Raw genomic sequence first — 26879 nt, forward strand, 5'->3', positions numbered from 1 at the left:
GTAACATGTTAGGATTTTTATATCTGTAGTACAGATAGGAGATGGGGTTTGCCTGTGACATCACTAAGATAAAAGAGTAATGAGAAAAGACAGAGGTTCACTACTTGTCTTGGTGACTTACGAAAGGGCGACAGAGGCTTCTTACCCAGACCACCAAACCCACTAAAGCCGCCGGGTAGAGCGGAGTAGGCCGCGGGCCGAGGGAACGGCGGCATGTCTGACAAAACAACAACATAGGGCTACAAGCATGCTGTATTAGTTGATCATCATAATGCATTGTTACTTTGGTGATTTTCATACAGAATATAATTCATACAAACAGCTTCTTCATTTCTCTTACTGTAAATTACATGTAATTAATTCACTGTGATTCTTTCATAGATGAAGAATTTTGTATGTTTCATACACATAGGATTGTGTATATACAAACAAATAATACAATGTGGGAAGTTAGTATCAAACTCAGTCCTTTATCTTTACACTTACTTATTGCATTCTGGCCTACCAGACCGGGATGTCCACCACTCTCTAGTAGACTTCTAGGGCCACCTGGAAAATACAAAGTCAGATTTACTAAGAGCAGATAACTCTTGTAAAGACCAATGAGCTATACACATTAATATCAAGTATGTTCTGTTTTTCCACAATTATCATTGGCTAATACACTGTCACATGATCAGTGTTCCCATTTTTAGAGACACCTGAGTCAATATTACTATTGTGACTTAACTTCCGAGTCGATATTGCAATTGTGACATCACAATACCCCAACATTGAGTTCTTAAGGAAGATGTAGTTGAGCTATTCTCTATTAAATCATTTTCAAATAATTATTATATCCAGAAGAATTAAGGACCTTTGATTCGGTCTGTATGGTTATACTGCCCTGGTAGAATAAAGCAACGAAGATGTCTATGAACCTCAGTAAAGATCCATAATTGGTAAATATTAAATTCTAACTTACAAAGGGCAGATAACTCATGCCAAAAACTAACATAAGAAATGTAAAAATATGCAAAGGTAATTGTCGTCAATAAACTGTTGGAATTTTAACTGATCTATTACAAGCCAATAACATTAATAATATGTTAAGCTGTCCTTTATATTTCTCTGTGGGGCACAATCCATCACGGTGCATGATGTATGTGTCTGGTGAAGGTTAAAAGTATCCGACAACCACACAGGTATATTATATCTGACAGCCACACAGGTATACTATATCTGACAGCCACACAGGTATACTATATCTGACAGCCACACAGGTATACTATATCTGACAGCCACACAGGTATACTATATCTGACAGCCACACAGGTATACTATATCTGACAGCCACACAGGTAATACTATATCTGACAGCCACACAGGTATACTATATCTGACAGCCACACAGGTATACTATATCTGACAGCCACACAGGTATACTATATCTGACAGCCACACAGGTATACTATATCTGACAGCCACACAGGTATACTATATCTGACAGCCACACAGGTATACTATATCTGACAGCCACACAAGTATACTATATCTGACAGCCACACAGGTATACTATATCTGACAGCCACACAGGTATACTATATCTGACAGCCACACAGGTATACTATATCTGACAGCCACACAGGTATACTATATCTGACAGCCACACAGGTATACTATATCTGACAGCCACACAGGTATACTATATCTGACAGCCACACAGGTATACTATATCTGGCAGCCACACAGGTATACATGTTACTTACCTGGTGCCAGTAAACTGGGGTTAGATCCCATTTCTGGCCCTTTGTGGCTCCCTAACAGTAGATGACTTGGGGGTCGCAGTGGTTCTACAGTCTTACCCTCCGGCTGGCCTTTTTGAGGGTCGGACTGCCGTTGTTGGTGCTGGTAGATCTCCCATGCTATCCGTACATGGACAGCACACCACTTTCCAGACTTCTGTGAACAAAAAGCATATAAAAAGTTTAAACACGCTGACAAAGGTAGAGTTTTACATAGCCTTCCAACACAATGAATACCAAAATAATGATTTAATAGTTAGATATTGTAGTCACACAGTTATAGATTGGTAAATATTACCCAGAACAAAATCAACAGTATTAGAATTCTCCACATTGTGTTAGTCTAAATACCATCAAATAAGCCAGCTGCATAAGACTTAGTTTGATAAAGCAATGAGTCTATAACACTGTTTTATACTCGTAGCATACTCTGTACTACCGTGTAGTTAAATGATTCCTAAGCTTGTTGCTGCAGCTCAACACCACTTTGTGAAATTTGAATATTTACAAAACTAACAGAACTGAAGATGGGCTTGTCCAAAGAAGGTAATCTGATATGAGGAATATATGCAATATCTTCACCAAAAACCTTACTACTAGTGTGAAATTAAGCCTAAATTCCCTGCCAGAAAGATACTCATTTAAACTGAGAGCTCTCTGGATACAGACTACAGGAGTATACAGAGAGAAGATATGAGCTGTGAGTGGATCATGGTCGAGCAGTGCTCATGCAAGACAGAGGACGACACAGGATGTAAGCTAGGCAGTGATTGGTGGTATAGAGTAGGGACACAGGATGTAAGCTAGGCAGTGATTGGTGGTATAGAGCAGGCGTAATGGACCAATGATTCCTAAGCTTGTTGCTGCAGCTCAACACCACTTTGTGAAATTTGAATATTTACAAAACTAACAGAACTGAAGATGGGCTTGTCCAAAGAAGGTAATCTGATATGAGGAATATATGCAATATCTTCACCAAAAACCTTACTACTAGTGTGAAATTAAGCCTAAATTCCCTGCCAGAAAGATACTCATTTAAACTGAGAGCTCTCTGGATACAGACTACAGGAGTATACAGAGAGAAGATATGAGCTGTGAGTGGATCATGGTCGAGCAGTGCTCATGCAAGACAGAGGACGACACAGGATGTAAGCTAGGCAGTGATTGGTGGTATAGAGTAGGGACACAGGATGTAAGCTAGGCAGTGATTGGTGGTATAGAGCAGGCGTAATGGACCAATGACAGAGTCAAAGAGTTAACCTTTGTAACAGACAGTCTCACTCATTCAGATCAGATATTGGTGGAATGGATTCTCACTAAATATAGATTCTATATACTACCAAAACAGTATCATATCCCCAGAAATATGTCAGAGCCATTTGTGGACACTTTTTAGCTCTAACATGGACAGGGTAAAGCAACACTAACTTTTTGGGTGGGTAGAGCTGCCCCGGGGGTAGGGTTAGCCTTTTCTCGGTCACGAAGTGAAGCTAGCATCATCTGGGCTGGATGGAGACTTGATGATACACGCTGTAAAGCAAACATTGCAAATCACAGTCACACAAATACTTGAGATAAATCACAGTTACACAAACTCTTAGACACACATAGGTTATCACTCAGAAGCAAGTTATTCTTTAACCATGATTTGTACAAAAGAGCTATATATCTGCTCTTGTTAATGGCTTCTTAATGTTAAGTCATATTAGAGCAGAAATTATGGAACTGCTTTCACACTTAAAAAAATTACTTTTCCAAACAGATGATTCAACAACAAACAAACTTTCTCGCTAGCAATAGCAAATATCTTGGCATTTCAAAAAGAATGCAATGAGGAAAAGCCTTTTTTTTTTTTTTTTTTTTTTTAAATATTCTCAATTGAAATTGTGTGGGATTTATGATATATGCTTTGTTTAAATCTTAGTTTGACAAGATGAATTGTCATGTTTCAATAAATTACCATCACAATGAGCTACCTTAACATAACTAGTGGACCGCAAAATGCTTTCTGATATCGTGGCAATCCAATGCATGTATGTATTTCTTAATGCAAATCTAGCATGGCAGGACCAAGGACCTGGATCTCATTTGTAACAGACGGAAATTTATGACATAACATCTGCATTAATTTCAGAAAAATCAACATGGAAATGTATTCTGAGGATTATATTTCCATTTCATCAGCTACTAATTAGTGCTGCAGTAAGATACGTTTCCACGGTAGCCTTGTGCACATCTGTGTTCTGATTGGACGATTCAATGACAGCTGGTACATCAACAAATCACCTGTCTTCTATGGTAACCATACAAATTTATTCTCTTATATAGCTAAAATAGTAAATTTACATTATGACATTTATGAGATCATTTATTTCCAGAACAATAATTCATATTTCAGGAAGAAATGCATAAAATTGAGGCTACAGGCTGGATATAAATCATCAATGACTTCATTTGATAGAAACAAATTTGAATCAAGAGAAGATTGGCTGTACATATTTGAATTTAATTTCTTGCTCTTAAAATCTCACATCAACATATTAGACAGGATATTTTCTACAGTCAGATTGAGGATTTGCAGGACAAAGGATAAAACCACATGATTATTGTGCATTAGAGTAGTACATCATAAAATACACCTTGTTGCCTGAGACACATTTCCATCTTTCCCCCTATTTAAATTGGGGACAAAACTTAACCATGTTTTATTTCTTTATCAATAAAAAAGGAGTTGTTTTATCAACATCATCTATCACAGATATTTTTTTTAACTGATCTGTCTTTTGAATTATCCCCTTTTGGGTTAAAAAATCCAGGAATTCACCTATAAAGGTGTCAATAATTGTATAATCCAGAAGTGACCTAAAAACACCTAAAGGCTATATATAGTTAACCACAGATTGAGAGTATGAAACACATCATTCAATGGCAGCTACAAGCAAGATCAAGCACATCAGGTTAGGCAGATTATTACAAAACTTTTAATGTTTGAAAATGAGACAAGGCATTTGAAGTGAACAAAACTACATTAGAGATTTATGGATGAACATATTTATGTCACCATACTATCAATGTCCCCAACAACTTAGTAATATTCCTCAGGTTTTTCCGCAGATGAAATTTTATGTTAGATGAATAATCTTTAGTAGTTTCATCTTTTAAAATCGGAACAGGTCCTAAAGAAAGAACTATTGTATGTAATGAAGACAGAATTCTTTCTCTTATATGTCATGGCGTGTTTTCTGTCAACAAGATCAGGAGATGAAATAAGTTTGTTTTATCAACACTAATTTTACATTACTCTTCCCCAGCACCAATATTTCCTCTGAATATCCAAGCTGAAGTTATGATATGTTATAGAAAATTTATGTATTTCAATCAGTTCTTTATGGTACCATTGCTTAATAGCCATAAAAGCAATATAACTAAGAATTTGATATGGATTCAGACTAAATTTCTGTAGTAGATAGAAGCTTACTTTTGGCTGGAATGCTCCTGGAATGCCGGAGTTGAGTCCGGAGTTTAGAGGTCCGGGGCCTGCTGGAGGTATGAGGGGAGACATACCGGCAGGATAAGACGACAGCCCAGGGATCTGGGGCCGGTAAAATGTTGAGTCTAACTTTGGCACCTTCTCATACTGCAACGAAACAACAAATCAAATATCAGCCTAATGGTCAAATAAATTACTTGACACATGATAAGTCAAAACCACAAAATAGATCTCATGGCTGTCCACCTTTTTCCTTCCAAACTGAAAACTTTAACAAAACATACTAGAGCATGAATGATTCCTACGGGAAGAAAGCCGAGTACCTGAGAAAACCTTACATTGGTGGAATTTATGTCAGAAGGGAAGGTGATGTGTCTGTAATCCACTAACTCATCTGCTCTACACTCCTTGACATCACAGAGCTATCAAATATTTACCCATATTTCTTCCCACAGCCAATTTTGTGACAGATAAAAGCCAAAAGATGGAGATTTGTCTAGTATATGGCCGTGTAAGTTTGATAGCTTGACTTAAAACTTAATGTTTATGATTAAATTTTCAAATTATTTAAATTTGTAATGTTCCTTTTTTCTCACTATATCCCTCAGGTAATAATTTTCTCTCAGCGTGAAACATGCTTCAAATTTTAGTTAAGTGGTTGATAGAATACAGATTAAACTTCCCCACAGTGCATGTAAATGCCTTTGATATCATTGTCAAAAACCTTAACAGTATAGAGTGCTTGTGAGGTATAAAAATGAACAAATGTGAGGCTGGCAGTTTGTCAATTAAACAAAATCTTTTAACTTATCGCTGACTTTAATGCAGCATCTAATTTTAAAGACAGCTACCACAAAAAGAAATCAGAGTTGTTATCAGAGTTTACTGGCGGAAGGCATTTACTGATAAATTGAGTCTTATAAAAACGGGTGATAAATGTGTGTATAGCATCTCGTTGGGTGTAAGTTGGCAGTATGAGTAGCAGAGTGATACACTATCTCACAACCTTACAGGGACCCACTACCGATTCCTATAAACAAATATTGGCCTTTTATAACTATTTTATCACCTCCATTACAAAAGATTTCTACAGAACGTCAGTTAAAGAAGCTTCGTAAATCGTAAGATTTCAACACTGAATAAGGCTGATTGAGGAATGCTGTTTTCAGATTAGGACTTAAAAGACAGCGTAATATCACACCTGACGGTTGATAGCAGTACAAACTACTAGGGTTGACAGTATGTGTTCAGTACTTATACAATTATTCAATCAATACAACACGGAGTATCCCAATTTACAAAATGCCTGATGAATCAATGTATATTTTGAGGCCGCGATGATCAAATGGCCTGGATACTCAGACTTTCCTCCTAGTATATTAATAGGACTTTGTGTTTTATTAGTTTAACATCCTATTAACAGCCAGGGTCATGTAAGGACATGGCAGGTTTGTTGGTGGAGGAAAGCCGGAGTACCAGGAGAAAAAGTACCATCCAGCGGTTAGTACCTGGCAACTGCCCCACATGGGATTCAAACTCATGACCCAGAGGTGGAGGGCATGTGGTAATATGTCGACACATCTTAACCACTTTGGAAACTAATAAAACCAAACCAAAGACTCCTGCTTGTGCTAATTAGGCCTTTTAATAAGTAATAACTCCATTAATAAGGGACATTTATCAAAATCTGTTAAGTAGTTTAGGAGGAGTTTGCCAGACAAAGTTGTTTCCACAGACAGATAGACAACCAGATTCCAGTATACCCCCCTTAACCTCGTTGCGGGGTGGGGGTGTGGGCGAGGGGTGGCAAAATCAGCGTTTAGTAAAAGGAGTAGGCCCAAGTAAGGGTATAGGATACATGTTTGAGGGGCTGACTTGTACTCACCAGTAAAGGGGCCGGCGGTGGGCCCAGGGAGCCAGGGAAGGGTATAGGATACATGTGTTGGTGAGTATGTTGATGCTGATGCATATGTTGATGCTGATGTTGATGGACGTCGGAGCGAATGAATGGGTGAGATCCACTGCCTAAAGAGGGTGCTGGACGATCCTGGGTGGCTAGGAACCGACGATTCAGCTCTTCTCGTAAAATCTCCTGATCTGTAATACAATATACATTGTACATTTCAGTAATGTCTACATCTTTTCCAAAGTCTTTAGTGTTGAATTGGTTCATAGTATTCCTTATAAATTTACTTAATCATTTCAACCTCAAGAAAGTCAAAGCAGCAGCCATGTAATTACTACGAAATATTTTGTATATTCACAATGGCAGTGAATCTGTATAAGTGTGGGTACTGATGTTCAGCTTATTTCTAATTATACAATATGTCTTTGAGAGCAATTAGTGTTAAAAACACCAGGTGAATATCTCCTTGTTAATTGAAATTTAAGACCATTGCTATACCTGGAATGTTCTGATAGATATTCTCCCCCATTACTGGGGCTACTTGTGTATAAGGGATGTCAGAACTAGTATAAATCAAATGTCCTAATGATACACACATGTAGGAATTTGTACTTCATCTCCAGCAGGATTACCCCTAAACAGCTCATTAGCTATCAAAAGGGGAGCAGAAATCGTGGAATATGTAGAATTCCAGATTTTGGATCTAGTTTATAGCCATGACAGCACTATTTGATAAAATCCTCCTCGGCTACTTTCAGTGATTCAACAAACAACTTGGTACTACCAACAATTCATTTCACTGCCACAACTCATCACATTCTCCCTAAGCCATGAATTAAGGATTATCTTCCTTAGAGATTGATGCCCTCCCCTGACTGATGATCTATCCATAGATCATCTCCCTTAGATAGGGATTTCCTCCCCTAAATAATGCTCTAACCATGGATTATCTCCCTTAGATATAGATGTCCTCCCCTAACTGATGATCTATCCATAGATCATCTCCCTTAGATAGGGATTTCCTCCCCTAACTGATGCTCTAACCATGGATTATTTCCCTTAGATATAGATGTCCTCCCCTAAATGATGCTCTAACCATGGATCATCTCCCTTAGATATAGATGTCCTCCCCTAACTGATGCTCTAACCATGGATCATCTCCCTTAGATATAGATGTCCTACCCTAACTGATGCTCTAACCATGGATTATTTCCCTTAGATATAGATGTCCTACCCTAACTGATGCTCTAACCATGGATCATCTCCCTTAGATATAGATGTCCTTCCCTAACTGATGCTCTAACCATGGATCATCTCCCTTAGATATAGATGTCCTACCCTAACTGATGCTCTAACCATGGATTATCTCCCTTAGATATAGATGTCCTCCCCTAACTGATGCTCTAGCCATAGATCATCTCCCTTAGATATAGATGTCCTACCCTAACAGATGCTCTAACCATGGATCATCTCCCTTAGATATAGATGTCCTCCCCTAACTGATGCTCTAACCATAGATCATCTCCCTTAGATATAGATGTCCTACCCTAACAGATGCTCTAACCATGGATCATCTCCCTTAGATAGGGATTTCCTCCCCTAAATGATGCTCTAACCATGGATTATCTCCCTTAGATATAGATGTCCTCCCCTAAATGATGCTCTAACCATGGATTATCTCCCTTAGATAGGGATTTCCTCCCCTAAATGATGCTCTAACCATGGATTATCTCCCTTAGATATAGATGTCCTCCCCTAAATGATGCTCTAACCATGGATCATCTCCCTTAGATATAGATGTCCTACCCTAACTGATGCTCTAGCCATGGATTTTCTCCCTTAGATATAGATGTCCTCCCCTAACTGATGCTCTAACCATGGATTATCTCCCTTAGATATAGATGTCCTCCCCTAACTGATGCTCTAGCCATGGATTATCTCCCTTAGATATAGATGTCCTCCCCTAACTGATGCTCTAGCCATGGATTTTCTCCCTTAGATATAGATGTCCTACCCTAACTGATGCTCTAGCCATGGATTATCTCCCTTAGATATAGATGTCCTACCTTAACTGATGCTCTAATCATGGATTATCTCCCTTAGATATAGATGTCCACCCCTAACTGATGCTCTAACCATGGATTATCTCCCCTTAGATATAGATGTCCTCCCCTAACTGATGCTCTAATAATGGATTATCTCCCTTAGATATAGATGTCCTACCTTAACTGATGCTCTAACCATGGATTATTTCCCTGAGATATAGATGTCCTCCCCTAACTGATGCTCTAACCATGGATTATCTCCCCTTAGATATAGATGTCCTCCCCTAACTGATGCTCTAACCATGGATTATCTCCCTTAGATAGGGATTTCCTCCCCTAAATGATGCTCTAACCATGGATTATCTCCCTTAGATAGGGATTTCCTCCCCTAAATGATGCTCTAACCATGGATTATCTCCCTTAGATATAGATGTCCTCCCCTAAATAATGCTCTAACCATGGATTATCTCCCTTAGATAGGGATTTCCTACCCTAACTGATGCTCTAACCATGGATTATTTCCCTGAGATATAGATGTCCTCCCCTAAATAATGCTCTAACCATGGATTATCTCCCCTTAGATATAGATGTCCTCCCCTAAATGATGCTCTAACCATGGATCATCTCCCTTAGATATAAATTTCCTCCCCTAAATGATGCTCTAACCATGGATTATCTCCCTTAGATAGGGATTTCCTCCCCTAAATGATGCTCTAACCATGGATTATCTCCCTTAGATATAGATGTCCTCCCCTAAATGATGCTCTAACCATGGATTATCTCCCTTAGATATAGATGTCCTCCCCTAACTGATGCTCTAACCATGGATTATCTCCCCTTAGATATAGATGTCCTCCCCTAACTGATGCTCTAATCATGGATTATTTCCCTTAGATATAGATGTCCTACCCCTAACTGATGCTCTAACCATGGATTATCTCCCCTTAGATATAGATGTCCTCCCCTAAATGATGCTCTAACCATGGATCATCTCCCTTAGATATAAATTTCCTCCCCTAAATGATGCTCTAACCATGGATTATCTCCCTTAGATAGGGATTTCCTCCCCTAAATGATGCTCTAACCATGGATTATCTCCCTTAGATATAGATGTCCTCCCCTAACTGATGCTCTAACCATGGATTATTTCCCTGAGATATAGATGTCCTCCCCTAAATAATGCTCTAACCATGGATTATCTCCCCTTAGATATAGATGTCCTCCCCTAACTGATGCTCTAATCATGGATTATTTCCCTTAGATATAGATGTCCTACCCCTAACTGATGCTCTAATCATGGATTATTTCCCTTAGATATAGATGTCCTACCCCTAACTGATGCTCTAACCATGGATTATCTCCCCTTAGATATAGATGTCCTCCCCTAACTGATGCTCTAACCATGGATTATCTCCCTTAGATAGGGATTTCCTCCCCTAAATGATGCTCTAACCATGGATTATCTCCCTTAGATATAGATGTCCTCCCCTAAATAATGCTCTAACCATGGATTATCTCCCTTAGATAGGGATTTCCTACCCTAACTGATGCTCTAACCATGGATTATTTCCCTGAGATATAGATGTCCTCCCCTAAATAATGCTCTAACCATGGATTATCTCCCCTTAGATATAGATGTCCTCCCCTAAATGATGCTCTAACCATGGATCATCTCCCTTAGATATAAATTTCCTCCCCTAAATGATGCTCTAACCATGGATTATCTCCCTTAGATAGGGATTTCCTCCCCTAAATGATGCTCTAACCATGGATTATCTCCCTTAGATATAGATGTCCTCCCCTAACTGATGCTCTAACCATGGATTATTTCCCTGAGATATAGATGTCCTCCCCTAAATAATGCTCTAACCATGGATTATCTCCCCTTAGATATAGATGTCCTCCCCTAACTGATGCTCTAACCATGGATTATTTCCCTTAGATATAGATGTCCTACCCCTAACTGATTCTCTAACCATGGATTATCTCCCCTTAGATATAGATGTCCTCCCCTAACTGATTCTCTAACCATGGATTATTTCCCTTACATATGGATGTCCTCCCCTAATAGTCTCACATTCCCCAGACTCTCGCCGCTGAACGATTTTTTGATTGTTTTGTTTTGTGATTTCAAATCGAGGTTTACCGAAAAATTGGTAAAGCTTTTCATTGGCTGATAGCTACACCTCCACAAATATGACGGATACAACATTTGAAAAAACGTTGTTAGCTACACTTAAATAACAAAACTTAAATTTTCAGTTAAAAAAATAACAAATCATCTTTCTTCAGGATACTGTTATGCACAAAGAAGATACATTATACTTTTCTTCTGCTGCTGTCCATGTTTGTTTACCGTTTCATCGCGCCCTCTACCGGTCGTAAAATTCAAACACGAACCGGACCAGATTCTCGTTCAGGGCAGCGAGAGTCTGGGGAATGCGAGACTACTCCCCTGACTGATGCTCTAGCCATGGATTATCTCCCTTTGTCAAAATCCAAATTTGAGAGGGGACATATGCTATAAAATGATATCGTTAACTTTATTGACCACTTCATTTGTTTTAAGTAACATCTAGCCATATCTAATGAAATGTCACAAGTTGTTGTACTCTCACAAGTTGTTGTACTCTAAAAGCTTCAGTAAACACACGTTTAATTGTAATTATTAATTCTCTATACTTACTGGCATAGGACATGGAATCACTTGGTGAATGAGAGGAAAGACTAGCTGGTGTAGCCCCGCTCAACGAGCCTGATGTCAGCGACGCCCCGGCTGGTCCTGGTGGCAGTGGGGGCGCAAACATGCTGTGGGGCGGGTGCCCTGGGGTGTGGGAGGAGGGGGGATGAGGGGGCAGGGGAGGATGGTGGGGAGGAAATGTTGACGTGTGGTTGGGGGTGGAATGTAGAGGATAAGGGTTAAGACTCGCACTGGGCGAGATCTGGGGACTGTAGAGGTGGTGACTGGAACTGGAAACGCTGAAATAAACAATGGGTAAACAACTACTATAAACATACAGAAATAAGTAACGGGTAAACAACACACTAAACAGTATAAACATAGAAATAAACAATGGGTAAACAACGAAACAGTATAAACATACAGAAATAAACAACGGGTAAACAACTACTATAAACATACAGAAATAAACAACGGATAAACAACTACTATAAACATACAGAAATAAACAACATACTGAAACAGTATCAGCATTAACTTGTGATAAAAAAAAATTGATCTAATCCTAACTTTTTGTAAAAGATGAGCTGTGAACATCTGAACGCTCGGATTAACAAACTGTTGTATGACAGCTGTAGTGTTGTTGTACACAAGCCAACGTGATCTTGTTTACCCTTTACATTATTTATATAAAAGTTTACATTATTTAAGAGTTTCCATAACTTATATAAAAGTTAAAATAAATATATTACAGTTTACATTATTTATATAAAATTTAACATTATTTATATAAAAGTAAACATTTCAATACTGTAAAGCAAAACAATACTATAAATCAAGTGATTGTCATGGCAACTTAATCTATTGTTTCTGAGATAGAGATTTATTTAATTCTACTGCATCAGAGCTTTAAACAATAGAAACAAAAATATATCTATAGAGAATTCAATCATACCTGGTCCTTGATTTGGAGAATGGTAGACTAGGAGGGAGCTGTGGATCTTTGTAATCCTCCCTTTTACCAGCCAGGGGTCGAGGTGGGGGTAAGGGGGAACTACTCTTCCTGTTTTCTCGGTTGTGGACTTGTGCGGTCCTACTTGGTGGTCGAGATGCGGTTACAGCTGAATGTGGGGTTGTTGGGGATGATGGAGTTAAAGCGGGACGTTTGGCTGGAAGTGCTGTAGGTGGCGCTGGTCTTGGCCCACAAGATATCACAGACGGGGTGGTGATAGGAGCCACCGCAGATGCGGGGCTACAAGATGAGGTGCTGGTACCACAGGTGGTGGTGGCAGAGACCGTTAATGCACTGGTGGTGGTGGTGGCAGCAGTCGTGGTCGCTGTAGTGGCAGGACTACTGAGGCAAGGGGTCGTGGTGACTCCTGCGGGGCACGGGCTGCTGCATACTGTCGGGGTGCTTGTGTTGTTGGTTACTAGGCATTCTCCTGTGAAGATACAAAATAACTGAAGGATTATGGGAAATAAACATTGTACTGGCAGATTGTGGGAAATAATCAACTTACTAGAGGATTATGGGAAATAAACATTATACTGGTGCATTGAGGGAAATACACATTGTACTGGTGGATTGTGGGAATTTTTAATATATGGTGACTTTGTAAAAGTAACATATATTGGATTGAATACTGGGAATGTTTGTCGATGGTAGGAGGATGGGGAATCATCATCTGGTATACAGACTGTAGTAAACAATTGTCTTATTGTCCACATTACCAGATTTATAATTTCTGTGACAGCTGTTCTTAAAAAATGAATTACATATTTCTCATTTGAATGATATCTTAATGTGAATATTTTGCATAAACTATAAACTGAAATTGAATTATAAATTAATCCTTGACAGACTTTTCTAAACTAAATAGTCTTCTCAGCATTATAAATTGTAGAAAATGACTTCAGTTTCCCCCCTCCCCTCCGACACAAAGAAGGTTGATGAGGACGATGATAATCACACAGTTTTGACAAAACTTTTAACATCTTTATCTGAACAGGTTTCCTAACAAACTGCTGGTCTCCCTCGAACAAACAATAGGTGTACACGGTAGTTTAATATCCTGGTCTAAATCTCATCACCTTGGTAAGATTTCACTGTTCACCTAACAACAATTCAATCACAAATAGAAGTATTCATTATCAGGGCCAACTGTAGGATAGAATACTCAGGAATTAAATCTTAAAATAAGGAAAACTCTTTTTAGTAGGGTTGAGAAAGTTTCAAGTAAAATGATGTACCTTCAAGTACAAATTAAATATGATCTTGTGAGAGAGTAAGTTTGAATGGGACAACAAGTGCTTGTCAAGTATGTATTAGGGGCATTGTATGATCGGCCACAATGTACATCCTCCTCGTCTGTAATCTCAGGTCAAGTACCCAATCACTAAGAGCCCTTATCTACCACAGCACCTGACAGTAACACTTCTATAAATAATCCTATAATTCAAGGACAAATAGCTGGACAGATAACATGATAAACCTACTTATAACACACAGCTAACATTTACTACTATATACCTATAATAAATAAATACTTTACTTCGAATGATTTCCAATAGGCCAGCCAATCACTTGATTATCCCAGTACATAGTTTTTTTAGGTTGTTCTATTGGATATGTGTAACAAATCATTTTGCTTTTATTATAAGAGCCAATCATATTCCATGAACAAAATGAACCAATCACAATCAAATGGGTGGTATACTATGGACCAATCACATTGCTTGTATCACAGGGACCAATCAGAATGGTTGTTTTAAATGTTATTTATATCATATCTGTTGACCTGTATCATGTGAAACATTCTGTTGTGATAATTGAGGTACTTACGACTACGATTTACTGTGTTGACCGTGCTGAAGATATCAGAGCTGGCGTCAGAAGCCTGAAAATACACAAAGGGAAAAGCAAATTGAAAATTCAGTCATTCTGGTTCATTACATAAAAAATTTCTCATTTAATATTTTCAAACATCACTCACATACATGAAGTTGATTATAGCATTGGTTAATTGTTTATAGCCATACCAGATCGTTAACTATTGTAATATTCTCTCGATGTTTAAGGAGTGATTCGGCCCGTGAACATCACATCTGGTGCACTATCATATCAGGCATTTCTATTCCTATACCGGACGTTCATTATAAACACTTCCTCTGATATTATCACAGGGAAAGTGACACCAGAATACCAATCATAATAATATAGATTTATCTTCAGTGAATATGTACCCGGCCCCATTTCCTCTACACAGCACTTTACAAGGGGTCAGGGGGCACACTTATTGTGGGAGATCGCACTTCAAATGCTTTCAGCAACAATTCTCTATCGCTGGTAACAAATTACTTTAACAACTAAGGAAAAAACTGACACGTTTTAAAATTCATATTCACAATATTGGTGATATATAAAGATGATAAAATTTCATAATGTTTTCATCATCGGCTCGCCTTTATAAGAACTGCCTTGTAGCACAGACACACTTGTTTTTATACCTATTTGGATTTGCTCCAATCTAGATAACATTGTCACAGCCTTTGTGTCGAGTATCGGGCCATGATCACAATCACAGATGGGCATGATCACTGGGGGGCTAGGTCACAGGTCAACTCAATTACACGCCAAATGCACATGACTGCACACGTAACAAGGTGCATTAAAATGGTCGACATCTTCATTACAGTTTATAACAACAAATTGACATGTCTGGGAGTAGGCTGTGAGGTGTTTATACTAGTCGGGTAACACTATACGACTGTTCATCACTTTTTATATTATTCTGACACAAAAAATAACTAATGGACATAAACCTGTGAACATGTCATATAAACCTGAACAGTTTGACACCCCCACATATTGTCTTCCAGTTCTCTCGTTTTGGACAAGGACAAGATCTGTTTTCCCCTCTATGTATAAACTATGTAGCTTTGATTCTCAATATGGTAAAATTTGGAGTGATAAGTAAGGCATTTAAGTACCAACACCTCTTGGTACACAACCCACCATTTTTCTGAGAAGGTCGGAGAACAGGAAGCGATGGGGACCACTTCCTTTGGATCCCCAGTTATGCTGTCTGTCATGACACGATGAACAACACTTTTGTCTAGACATAATGTGCTGGTCAATAGGATTTGACCAGAACTTGAAATGAAGGCATCACTTCCTATTGAAAGTCTATGGCATTACAATCCTCGGTTAAATAAGTAACAATTAATATTTGTGGTTGTTAATTTCTGAGTTACAGCGACTTCATCATTATCTATAGACATGGTCCCACCACTGCTTTGCCTACTCTATAGCGATGGTCTGGGAGACATCCTATAACAAATATCCAGTGAGAGCGCTTCACCACCACAAATATCCTTTGTAGGATCCCTTCCTCACAACAAATCAGTCACTACAACTTTCCCAACAATTTCTTTCTTGGCAAATATATTTCTGGTCAAATTTCCCTCACTGCAAATATCCATTGGTTACATATTTGTAAATTTCACATCAGTATATATATATCTATAACAACTACTAATCTTCTGTCATATCACATCGGGGAGTGCAAAAAATGTAAATATCCAGAAGGTCAGCGTCCATCATGTAACAGTAGATCAGTAACGACACAGTTGTCCGTGCCAACATTTCACACTTTATATTTTACAGACGTGCCTCATTACTGCATCACTCATGACAGCATGTCCGACATCACTAATAGTCACATCAGCGGTGGTTACGACCTCATGACAGACACAACTACAGTAAACTCCAATACAAGAACTCGGATACATCACGTCCCATATGACAATTCTTTCGTGCTAATAACTCCATTCATTGCTCATTAAAGCACATATTATTTCAGTTATATTTAGAACTGTTTATAAGTTTCATCTATTTTCACAACAGAGGTTACAGAGAAGTACATAAATATGATAATAAACAGTGTTATTCAGCATGAAGTGTTACCACCATTATTTACCCAGGATATGCCTGGTTAATGTGAAATTCCTCCTAAGACAGTCAGTCACATCCCCGCCACTGCATCCTTTGTAGAGTAATCCCATTCAAATTGGTAGATCTAAATATCCAAAACATAGTAATGTTGATGTTTTATCCAAATAGTTCATCTGTGAAATCATCACATAATAACAGGTGCCCCTTGACTGTAAGCATATTATCTCTGGAATTACTATAAGGGGGAGTTTAAAATCCCAGTAATGGGGATATCTTCATCAACAGAAGGGGTCCTGTGTCAGCCTTAGGACACAGGAGAACCTCCCTCAGAGCTACGGAGCATGTCTAAGGGAGCGAGGACAACAGGTAGTAGTAAGGCGCGGATGGATAATCACATGCCTGCATACAAACATCTACTTGTAGGTGATGAATTAGGCTTTGTATCAAAGTGCAGTGTCAGAGCACAAATCACACCACCCCATATAAACTTCATCATATTTTAACATAACATCCTATAATTCCACACAGTATACCCACAGCTGTCTACATTATCATAGCTCGTACTCCCATACACTCGTCACCATAAACAAATATCACATAATACATTAAATTGTTAAGAACCTTTGCTCTCAGATGAATTTCAGAGTTAAATCATTCTCAAAATATACAACATGTACTTATGTTATGGTGCATACATTACCACCGTACTATTATCACTCTGGACTTTATTGTATCAATTTCATCTTAAAAATCTCTCAACAATGAAAACCTTCCGCAATACACCAGGAGGATACACCTACAATTGATGAAGTAAAATGGTGATGGACTCCTTTTCTAAAGGCTTTTAACAATATAAGACCTCAATTTTGACTGATACTTCAGCCAAGCTTCATAATTCCAACACCCCCTCCAATATCCCCATTTTTCTCCCCAAAATCTCTCAACCCTCCACAACATAGCTCTGACCACTTCAACAACCTGATAACTGTAGTGTTCCCTTGACATTCTTTTGAGGTTAAAATGTTTTGCATTTAAATATTGCACAATGTTTATGTTGAGTGTAGGGAGACGGATGAGAGGGTCGTACCCCCTGTTAATGAGTCATGACTACCGGCAGGACCAGCAGACACACTCATCTATCTTCATCTATCACGGTGCTTATTAATTTACACACATGCATAATGATAACAGTATTACAGGGTGACATCCTCCATGTTAGGCACATGTTTATAGGCGTTCTTCCTTCTACACAAATCAACATGGCTACCTGTTCATCAACACATCAATCCAATCATTCTTGACTGTTCATGAATTCCCCTTTACCAATTCAATTTAATTTTTTTTTAATGGAATTGTAGTTTTAATAATGGTTCAGTGAGTGACCTTGCCTATTTTACACATGACCTAAGTTTAAGTTTCAGACAACTACAAACAAAATCAATATCTCTGGTTTTCTTCCATCACCAACACCAAAGAAAAGCTGCAACTGACAGACGAGACAGCCCAGCCAGAAGATAAACAATCTTCAACCCTATCTATCTGTCTTTGTAGCTTCTACAAGTAAACAAAAACTTGTGAAAACAAAGCATATCTGTCTCTGTGACTGGCCCAGACAGATGACTGACAGCTAAAGTGGAAAGCAGATCAAGGTTTTTTTCCCTCTACAATCATGTTTTTAAAGCAAGGGAAGAGATCAGGTACAGGTAGACATGGAAAGAGCAGCTATCTTGGATTTCTTGGGGGAATCAAGCTCCTTAATACACATCTTTATTAGCTTATAATAGCTATCACCGTGTGCAACCTCAAAACACAAACTATGCCTGTTGAATTTTGTGGAACTCAGATAAACTTTGTGATATCTCTGATGTAGGGCCCTAATATACTTTGGTATTACAGCACGGAGACCGCTGAGAAACCAATATTTAATATTCGTTTTTGGACTGATAATTTTTTTTTTTTTTTTTTTCTCTGGCAGTTTTAATTGTGTGGTTGAAGTGTATGGGTTAGAGAAATAACAGAGATCAAGATATTACAATACGCACACTATAATATAAGTATATCAATGTGTGATGGGTGGTGAGACATTCTCGGACTAGATTATGTGATAGGGTTATAGACTCTACCACAGAAAGCAACAGCTGTTCTAACTCCCATCTACAACATTACTACATAAACATTGCAACCTCTTACACATTTTTCAAATTGTGTTATTTTTTCCCCCCTTAAATGAATCCTGTTAACTGCTGCCTCAAAATGTAAAAAAAAAAAAAAACCTTTTAAAAAAACCTTTGAAGATAAACACATATTTGAAATGCTGGCAGTGCTGCCACTACTGATAATAGTAATCTATGTTTGACAATGGATAGTGTTTACAAAAGGTCTCTCTGTAAACTCTCCTGTCTATACAAATCTCATTTTACCTCAAATGTTATCAGTTAAATAGACAAACTAAATGAATTTACAATCATTAGAATTAGTTGTAGCTGTATAAATATTGATATTTCAACATGTGCTTTGCTAATGTCAACATGGTATTGTGGATGGTGGAGTAATCTTTGGCAGGTAAAGCTACTGACACACACAGCTTTTTCTGATCGAGGCGATTACTTCAGCACTTGATCTCAAAACAAACCAATTCTCCAGATGAGTTAGAAAAACAACATGACAACTGGTATTTGTTTATAAGTAGTATATATGCCATGTTTTCAAAAGTGCAAATTTTAACAAACCCAGTATATCAACATCATGTCTCCCATCTTAGTTATAACTATAACTATTTATTGCTTTTTATCCACAACTTTTCTCCCACATACCCCACCATCTCAATTGGTAGTACCAAGTCTTCCATCTACATGGCTCTGACTATTGCTATGATTCCATCTATGGCTCTGACTATTGCTATGATTCACCTCATTATGAAGTCATCAATTTATTGAGGAAATAAATTGAAGGGTTGTTGTACTTGGAGCGGATCTCGACACCAGTCTAAACAATATTCCATTGAGGAAAGGAGTTGAATCTGTTTGAAAGGTTTCTCGGGAGATTATCCTAAGTATGGTTTGTATTGGCATTGCTATAACAGTTATAAAGAGCCATAATTACAGACACCATAACCCTAACATGTGTACCGCCTTATGCAATAATGACAGAGATCAGACAACTGTTTTGTTGGAGTGAGCTAACACACCCTTGTTCTGTTAACAGCTCTCACATATGTTTCTCTCACACAATCGTCTTACATGGTGAAGGGCTCTCGAGGGCGTTTGAAGAACACGGATCTACAGAGCACTCGAGCACACTACACACTTGTTTACAGTGCCTTTAGCCCTTGTCGAGGGTTACACCACTAGAACTACCTAGATTGCTTTTAATTTGGAGCCTTTCCACTACCCATCTGTGCCCTCTTGGCCACACATTACCAGAAGGTTTGTCATCCGAAGCCTCTCATTCACCATCTTCTTTAGTCCCCTTCACATAAACTTTAAGTAGGGGAATATTTTTTATACTACAGTACACAAGTCCCTATCACTTTTAGCCCGGTCTACTAAAGCTGAAGGAGTTGTGTGCATAGACCTTATGTTTACAATAAACTTATGTTTGAAATGTTGGAGAGGAAATTAATCTATTGGGATAGCAGTGTTTGTATTGGGCGATAACCTGTGTTTGAAATTCAATACAAACTCTATACTTTGTATGTTGTCTGATAGGAGAGAAATCTTATACCCTCCGAGCAAACACACACCAAGTCTACTGTTGTATTCCACAGACAAGTTCATACTCTTGAACTAATCAATACATTCTCCCAGTTGGCAACTATATTTTTACTTCACATGATTATATCATATCATAATGTACTTCAGAAGAAAATTCCCTACTGAATTGAATCTAATCTCTATGTATTTTTTTATGAAACCTTGTAGAATCGTTGTAGAGCCATGACAAGCAGCGTTACAAGCCCTCCGAGAGCAGAAATAACACTTACGAGTACTGCTGATAATCCAACCCCAACACATGGTACAATTGGATGGCTGCCGACATTCCCATAATGCCTCAGTCAAACAGATAAAAATGCACTTGGCACCAGAGATAAGCTGGAGTGACAGGGCCGTTCATGTACAATGATAAAGCCGTGGATTCCTTTACACGATAGACAATCTCATACATGTTCACGTTTTTTATTTCCATTTAATCCTCCCCCCCTAACCCTCAAATGCTGTCTACCATAGTTGACATATAACAAATTCTATATTTTTTATTATAGGTACTGTTCTTTGTTTTGAAGAATTTCAAATGATATTTTCCCCCATTTAATGTAAACATACACCTTTTAGCGGTAATCAGATTTTAGCATTTTTTGCCCTAGATAGAAATGCTATGATAAATCTGATTTTAGCGTTTTTTGCCCTAGAAATACTAAGGTAAATATGATTTAATGTATTTTTCTGTATATTGTGTTTATAGACATTATGTTAACTGTATGAATTAGTCATTGTGCTAATCTGTTCCAGCATCACATTTACACTAAATTTTGATTACACAAAAAGGAGTGTGTTAAAATATCAAATATTTCACAAATAACTTTGCCACTGAATATCAATTAAATTCTTGTTTGGTAATATTGCATCCTTTTTCTGTCATATCAAGCTATGTTATATAGAGTTCACCCATGTAAGATAAATTTCAAGCCTCAGGTTTTACCACATTTTCCGACCCCTCAGATGGAATACCCCTATCCTCCATGTATACATATGAAAGATTCTTAAAATCTTACTTTTGTTCTAATATCTAAATAATATTTCTAAATGAATGATAAATTTGAATTTTTGAATCATAGCATTAAAATACAAAAATTTACTACTTCCATGATAATTGAATGATTAAAATATGACAACAAAACATATCTTTGTTATTTTAATGATTTCTTTATCGGTTTGAAATTTGTTGTCCATCTTTTCAGTAAGCTAACTGGCCTTAATGTTATTCTTACAAATTAGAGCCACCCTTTGTCAGAAGTGTGGGTTGATCTTTCCTGGAAAATACCAATATTCTCTTGAACTTACATTCATATGCATTTCAGGTTGATAGAATTCCTTGTCATTTACACACCTACAAACACAGGATTCAGACAAGTCTTCTCACACACTTTTCAAATACAGAATATATGTTTGAATTCAAAAGTTTTCCCAGTTATATATCCATGGAGTTTCAGCATCATTTCAGCATTAATCCTGAATTATCCTGTCTCCTGACTTTAGAAATCCTGAACTATCCTCTCTCCTGACTTGAGAAATCCTGAACTATCCTTTCTCCTGACTTTATAAATCACGAACTATCCTTTCTCCTGACTTTAGAAATCCTGAACTATCCTCTCTCCTGACTTGAGAAATCCTGAACTATCCTTTCTCCTGACTTTATAAATCACGAACTATCCTTTCTCCTGACTTTATAAATCACGAACTATCCTTTCTCCTGACTTTATAAATCACGAACTATCCTTTCTCCTGAAGAACAAATCACATCCATTATACCAAATGAGAGAGGTGCACGATCTCCAAATGTAGTCGAGGAATTTAATGTCAGGAATGTAAGACAAATCTCACCTGACTAGATTCCTAACTATAGAAATCTTCTAGGAAATTTCTTCCATGTTTTTTACATTTGTTGTTGGTTTTTTCCCATACAGCAGTGAAAATATTGTAATATAAAATGTTAACCTTTGTTTTTTTCACCTTCGTGAATCGTTGATATCTTGTTTAATCACTAAATACAGCCTATTTTAACTAATAGAACACTAAGTGTGACAATCATTTGTTCACAACAGGGAAGTTTCTTTTGGTTGCCAAGGTTATTAGGTCAAGTATGACATCATTATCCCTCGGTGTATCTCTTTTCGTTTTGAGGGACACCAATGGACAAACACAGAGTTCCTCCATTGCTTTCACATTAGGTCCACATCGGAAAGACCAATTCCATTTGTATGGTGTCAAAAACAAATTCTCCACTCCAACTAACCTGGTGCGACCTTGTTACTCAGTGGCGACAGTTACATAGAGTTGTACACTGTAACTTCCGTGAGCATGACCAGTTTCCTCTGACTGTTCAGATGAATTTCCTCGTATCAATAATGAGCATCCGACTGATGACTAATGCTTTGATAGAAGCTCAAAACGAAATAAAATAAATATTGGTAAATATAAAGATTCAGGATTAGAAAAGACGTCCATCCTCGGCCTAGAACGGTCTTGTGATCATGAGTGTATAGCTATGACAAGAGGCTCACCAACAATACCCCGTTATGATGACTTCACATCCCACAAACATCTAAGTGACAATGACAACATCACACAACAACACATGATGTTAAAACATCTGTATGATTCAGATGAAGCCTGTTTAGACGTGTATGGAAGTATAGCACTTCTGAGCACTTTCCCGACCACTTACCTTTCCTACAATGAGTTAAGATTTCACAAGTATAGCTGTTGAAGAGATCTTTATGAGATGTCACTAGAGGGTCTGTTGAATAAAGCCCAACACTCACAAGAACCTCTTGTCCTGGTTGGTTTGTATATACTCACTAGCACTAGAGAACTAACACTCTAACTCTCCTGGCCTCTAATTCCTGAAGAGTTCCTATCACAACAGATGGGAGCCGACTTTACAAGTCTCACTATCGCGCCTGCCGATGTGCATTTATAAATATCTTTCAAGTGCCTTTTGGAAAAGCTGTGTGACCCTGAGAGTCTTAGAAGGCATTATATTGGCCTACTGCACAAAAAGCGTTAGTATTTGCTAGTGTGGTGTACATCTCTGCGTGTATGAAGCCATGTATACTTTGGCTGTGTGTGTGGATCACCAGTACATGGCCTGTAATTGGTATAAACAGCCATTGTAAACTGACTAGCATTTGTTTCCACTTTTCTCCCTTGGTCTTTGATATGGGTACCTCTGCCAATAGGCCACTCAATAATATATCACTGTAAATTTCTGGTAATTACCATCTAGCTAATTACCCATGTGCGGAGGTCGTCAGAAAAACCTTCAAATAATAAACTACTGCTGGACATCGTTCTCAATATAAAGAATTGCGACAATTCTAATTGAGCCAATTATCTCTGTACGTAACTTGTTACAAAAAACTTCAATATGTTTTCTACTGAACAGAATTATGGTTCAATCAGCAATAGAATAAAGTAGTTTTCATAAGACCAATCAGATATCAATTCAACAGCAAGGTAAAATACCCCAAAACTAACACCAGATCTAAATAGCTATATCAATTAAGTTAACAAAAGAATAATAACAATAATATTCTTCGCCTAATTGTTACATTTGAATGACGCCAAATTTTGATAGCATAATTAACTTTAAAATGAAGACGTGCTACATAGCTGACATATGGTGTATGTAAATGGCGTATGGTGATTAATGTATAAAAACCCGCCATCGTCTGGCCCTAGTGTCAGGGGAGGTCACTCTTACACAACTCATCTCCGACTCTTCACACATTAGGAGCAGGTCAGCATGCTACCATTAATATAATTGTGACATACTGTGGATATCAACAAGCCTAGACAATCCTAAGGGAGATGGCATGGTGTCGACAGGAATGTATAGTTACTGTAAATACTGCACATGGCATGAAATACCGCACATGGCATGAAATACTGCACATGGTATGAAATACAGCACATGGCATGAAATACAGCACATGGCATGAAATACTGCACATGGTATGAAATACAGCACATGGCATGAAATACTGCACATGGTATGAAATACAGCATATGGCATAACATACTGCATATGGCATAACATACTGCATATGGCATGACATACTGCATTTGGCATGACATACTATTCAATATAGTGAGTGGTTACATGTATCCCAGACTAGTTAATATGGTGAGTGGTAACAGGTATCCCAGACTAGATAATATGATGAGTGGTAACAGGTATCCGAGACTAGTTAATATGTTGAGTGGTTAATATGGTGAGTGGTAACAGGTATCCTAACAGGTATCCCAGACTAGTTAATATGTTGAGTGGTAACAGGTATCCCAGACTAGTTAATATAGTGAGTGGTTACAGGTATCCCAGACTAGTTAATATGGTGAGTGGTAACAGGTATCCCAGACTAGTTAATATGTTGAGTGGTAACAGGTATCCCAGACTAGTTAATATGGTGAGTGGTAACAGGTATCCCAGACTAGTTAATATGGTGAGTGGTAACAGGTATCCCAGACTAGTTAATGTGTTGAGTGGTTAATATGGTGAGTGGTAACAGGTATCCCAGACTAGTTAATATGTTGAGTGGTAACAGGTATCCCAGACTAGTTAATATGGTGAGTGGTAACAGGTATCCAAGACTAGTTAATATGGTGAGTGGTAACAGGTATCCCAGACTAGTTAATATGTTGAGTGGTTAATATGGTGAGTGGTAACAGGTATCCCAGACTAGTTAATATGGTGAGTGGTAATAGGTATCCCAGACTAGTTAATATGGTGAGTGGTAATAGGTATCCCAGACTAGTTAATATAGTGAGTGGTAACAGGTATCCTAGACTAGTTAATATGTTGAGTGGTAACAGGTATCCCAGACTAGTTAATATGTTGAGTGGTTAATATGTTGAGTGGTAACAGGTATCCCAGACTAGTTAATATGGTGAGTGGTAACAGGTATCCCAGACTAGTTAATATGTTGAGTGGTTAATATGGTGAGTGGTAACAGGTATCCCAGACTAGTTAATATGGTGAGTGGTAACAGGTATCCCAGACTAGTTAATATGGTGAGTGGTAACAGGTATCCCAGACTAGTTAATATGGTGAGTGGTAACAGGTATCCCAGACTAGTTAATATGGTGAGTGGTAACAGGTATCCCAGACTAGTTAATATAGTGAGTGGTAACAGGTATCCCAGACTAGTTAATATGTTGAGTGGTAACAGGTATCCCAGACTAGTTAATATGTTGAGTGGTAACAGGTATCCCAGACTAGTTAATATAGTGAGTGGTAACAGGTATCCTAGACTAGTTAATATGTTGAGTGGTAACAGGTATCCCAGACTAGTTAATATAGTGAGTGGTAACAGGTATCCCAGACTAGTTAATATAGTGAGTGGTAACAGGTATCCCAGAGTTGTTAATATGTTGAGCGGTAACAGGTATCCCAGACTAGTTAATATGTTGAGTGGTAACAGGTATCCCAGACTAGTTAATATGTTGAGTGGTAACAGGTATCCCAAACTAGTTAATATGGTGAGTGGTGGTACAGATGAGCTATATTTAACAGTCTAGTGTATAAAGAAGCCCATTGTGTATAAGATATGGAGTTATTTCCAACAGATACTTGCCAACAATTCAATAAGTAACTATAAACTCTTAACATTCCCTCTGGTCTCAGGTTTTTTTATCCTACAAAAAGAAGTTGTTAACATATGGCGCCATTATCTTGTGTAAATCAAGCTCTCATTCACAGGTTCACAGACAAGGAGGTTACCGTGTAATACAAGAAAGTAATTTTCAGGGAGGTTCAATCAGCTTTATAACCATCAAACCAGCTTCACACTGTGCTGTCTTCACATCGCCTAGTCCACAGGGAAACCATTAACAGGTGGCGCCCCCTACACGTCCAATAAGATCAGAGGTAGAACTCTATAGACAAAAGAGCTCGATAATCCAATCAATCCACGACTGTCACTGAACTACTGAAGATTGCTCATTCTAAAAACATTTCTGTGTCTTTTGAATACGCATATCTGATAGTGATATCTAAACACACGGAAAAGGCTACTGCCGATGGCGCCACCTAGTGTTGTTCAGAGTAGAAAAGTGACTGTGTTTTACAGACATGTATTATAAATGTGATGTCTGTTACTGGGTATACTGTCCCTGACACTATCTTTCCCCGGGTCTTCAGCTGTGGCATAAAATCCTTTTATAACATTTGATCCTGCTATAGAAGCCACAACACAACATAAAACATGGATACCAAATGTCACAAGCCATGAAATATAAGACA

At 38.0% G+C, this 26879-nt stretch overlaps 1 protein-coding gene across 6 annotated transcripts in view; it reads right to left on the reverse strand.

Annotated features, from left to right (window-relative positions):
• The window catches only part of LOC138332055 (autism susceptibility gene 2 protein-like), a 228301-nt gene that overhangs the window by 4997 nt on the left and 196425 nt on the right, over positions 1-26879 (reverse strand). The window contains exons 1-10 of one of the 6 annotated variants that reach the window (XM_069280003.1): positions 21920-23170; positions 14748-14802; positions 12861-13347; positions 11912-12204; positions 7160-7371; positions 5263-5421; positions 3213-3314; positions 1749-1941; positions 487-549; positions 122-217 (exon numbers count right to left, since the gene is read on the reverse strand). In XM_069280003.1, the coding sequence (XP_069136104.1) occupies positions 122-217; positions 487-549; positions 1749-1941; positions 3213-3314; positions 5263-5421; positions 7160-7371; positions 11912-12204; positions 12861-13347; positions 14748-14802; positions 21920-21931 (1672 nt within the window). In that variant the 5' untranslated portion in view covers positions 21932-23170. Of the gene's footprint in view, positions 1-121; positions 218-486; positions 550-1748; positions 1942-3212; positions 3315-5262; positions 5422-7159; positions 7372-11911; positions 12205-12860; positions 13348-14747; positions 14803-15920; positions 16360-21919; positions 23171-26879 lie in introns of those variants that run through there. The other 5 variants (XM_069280001.1, XM_069279998.1, XM_069279997.1 and 2 more) reach the window with 5 other exon arrangements.

This window comes from Argopecten irradians, chromosome 9 (genome assembly GCF_041381155.1).
Source record: "Argopecten irradians isolate NY chromosome 9, Ai_NY, whole genome shotgun sequence".
NCBI classification, from domain to species: domain Eukaryota; kingdom Metazoa; phylum Mollusca; class Bivalvia; order Pectinida; family Pectinidae; genus Argopecten; species Argopecten irradians.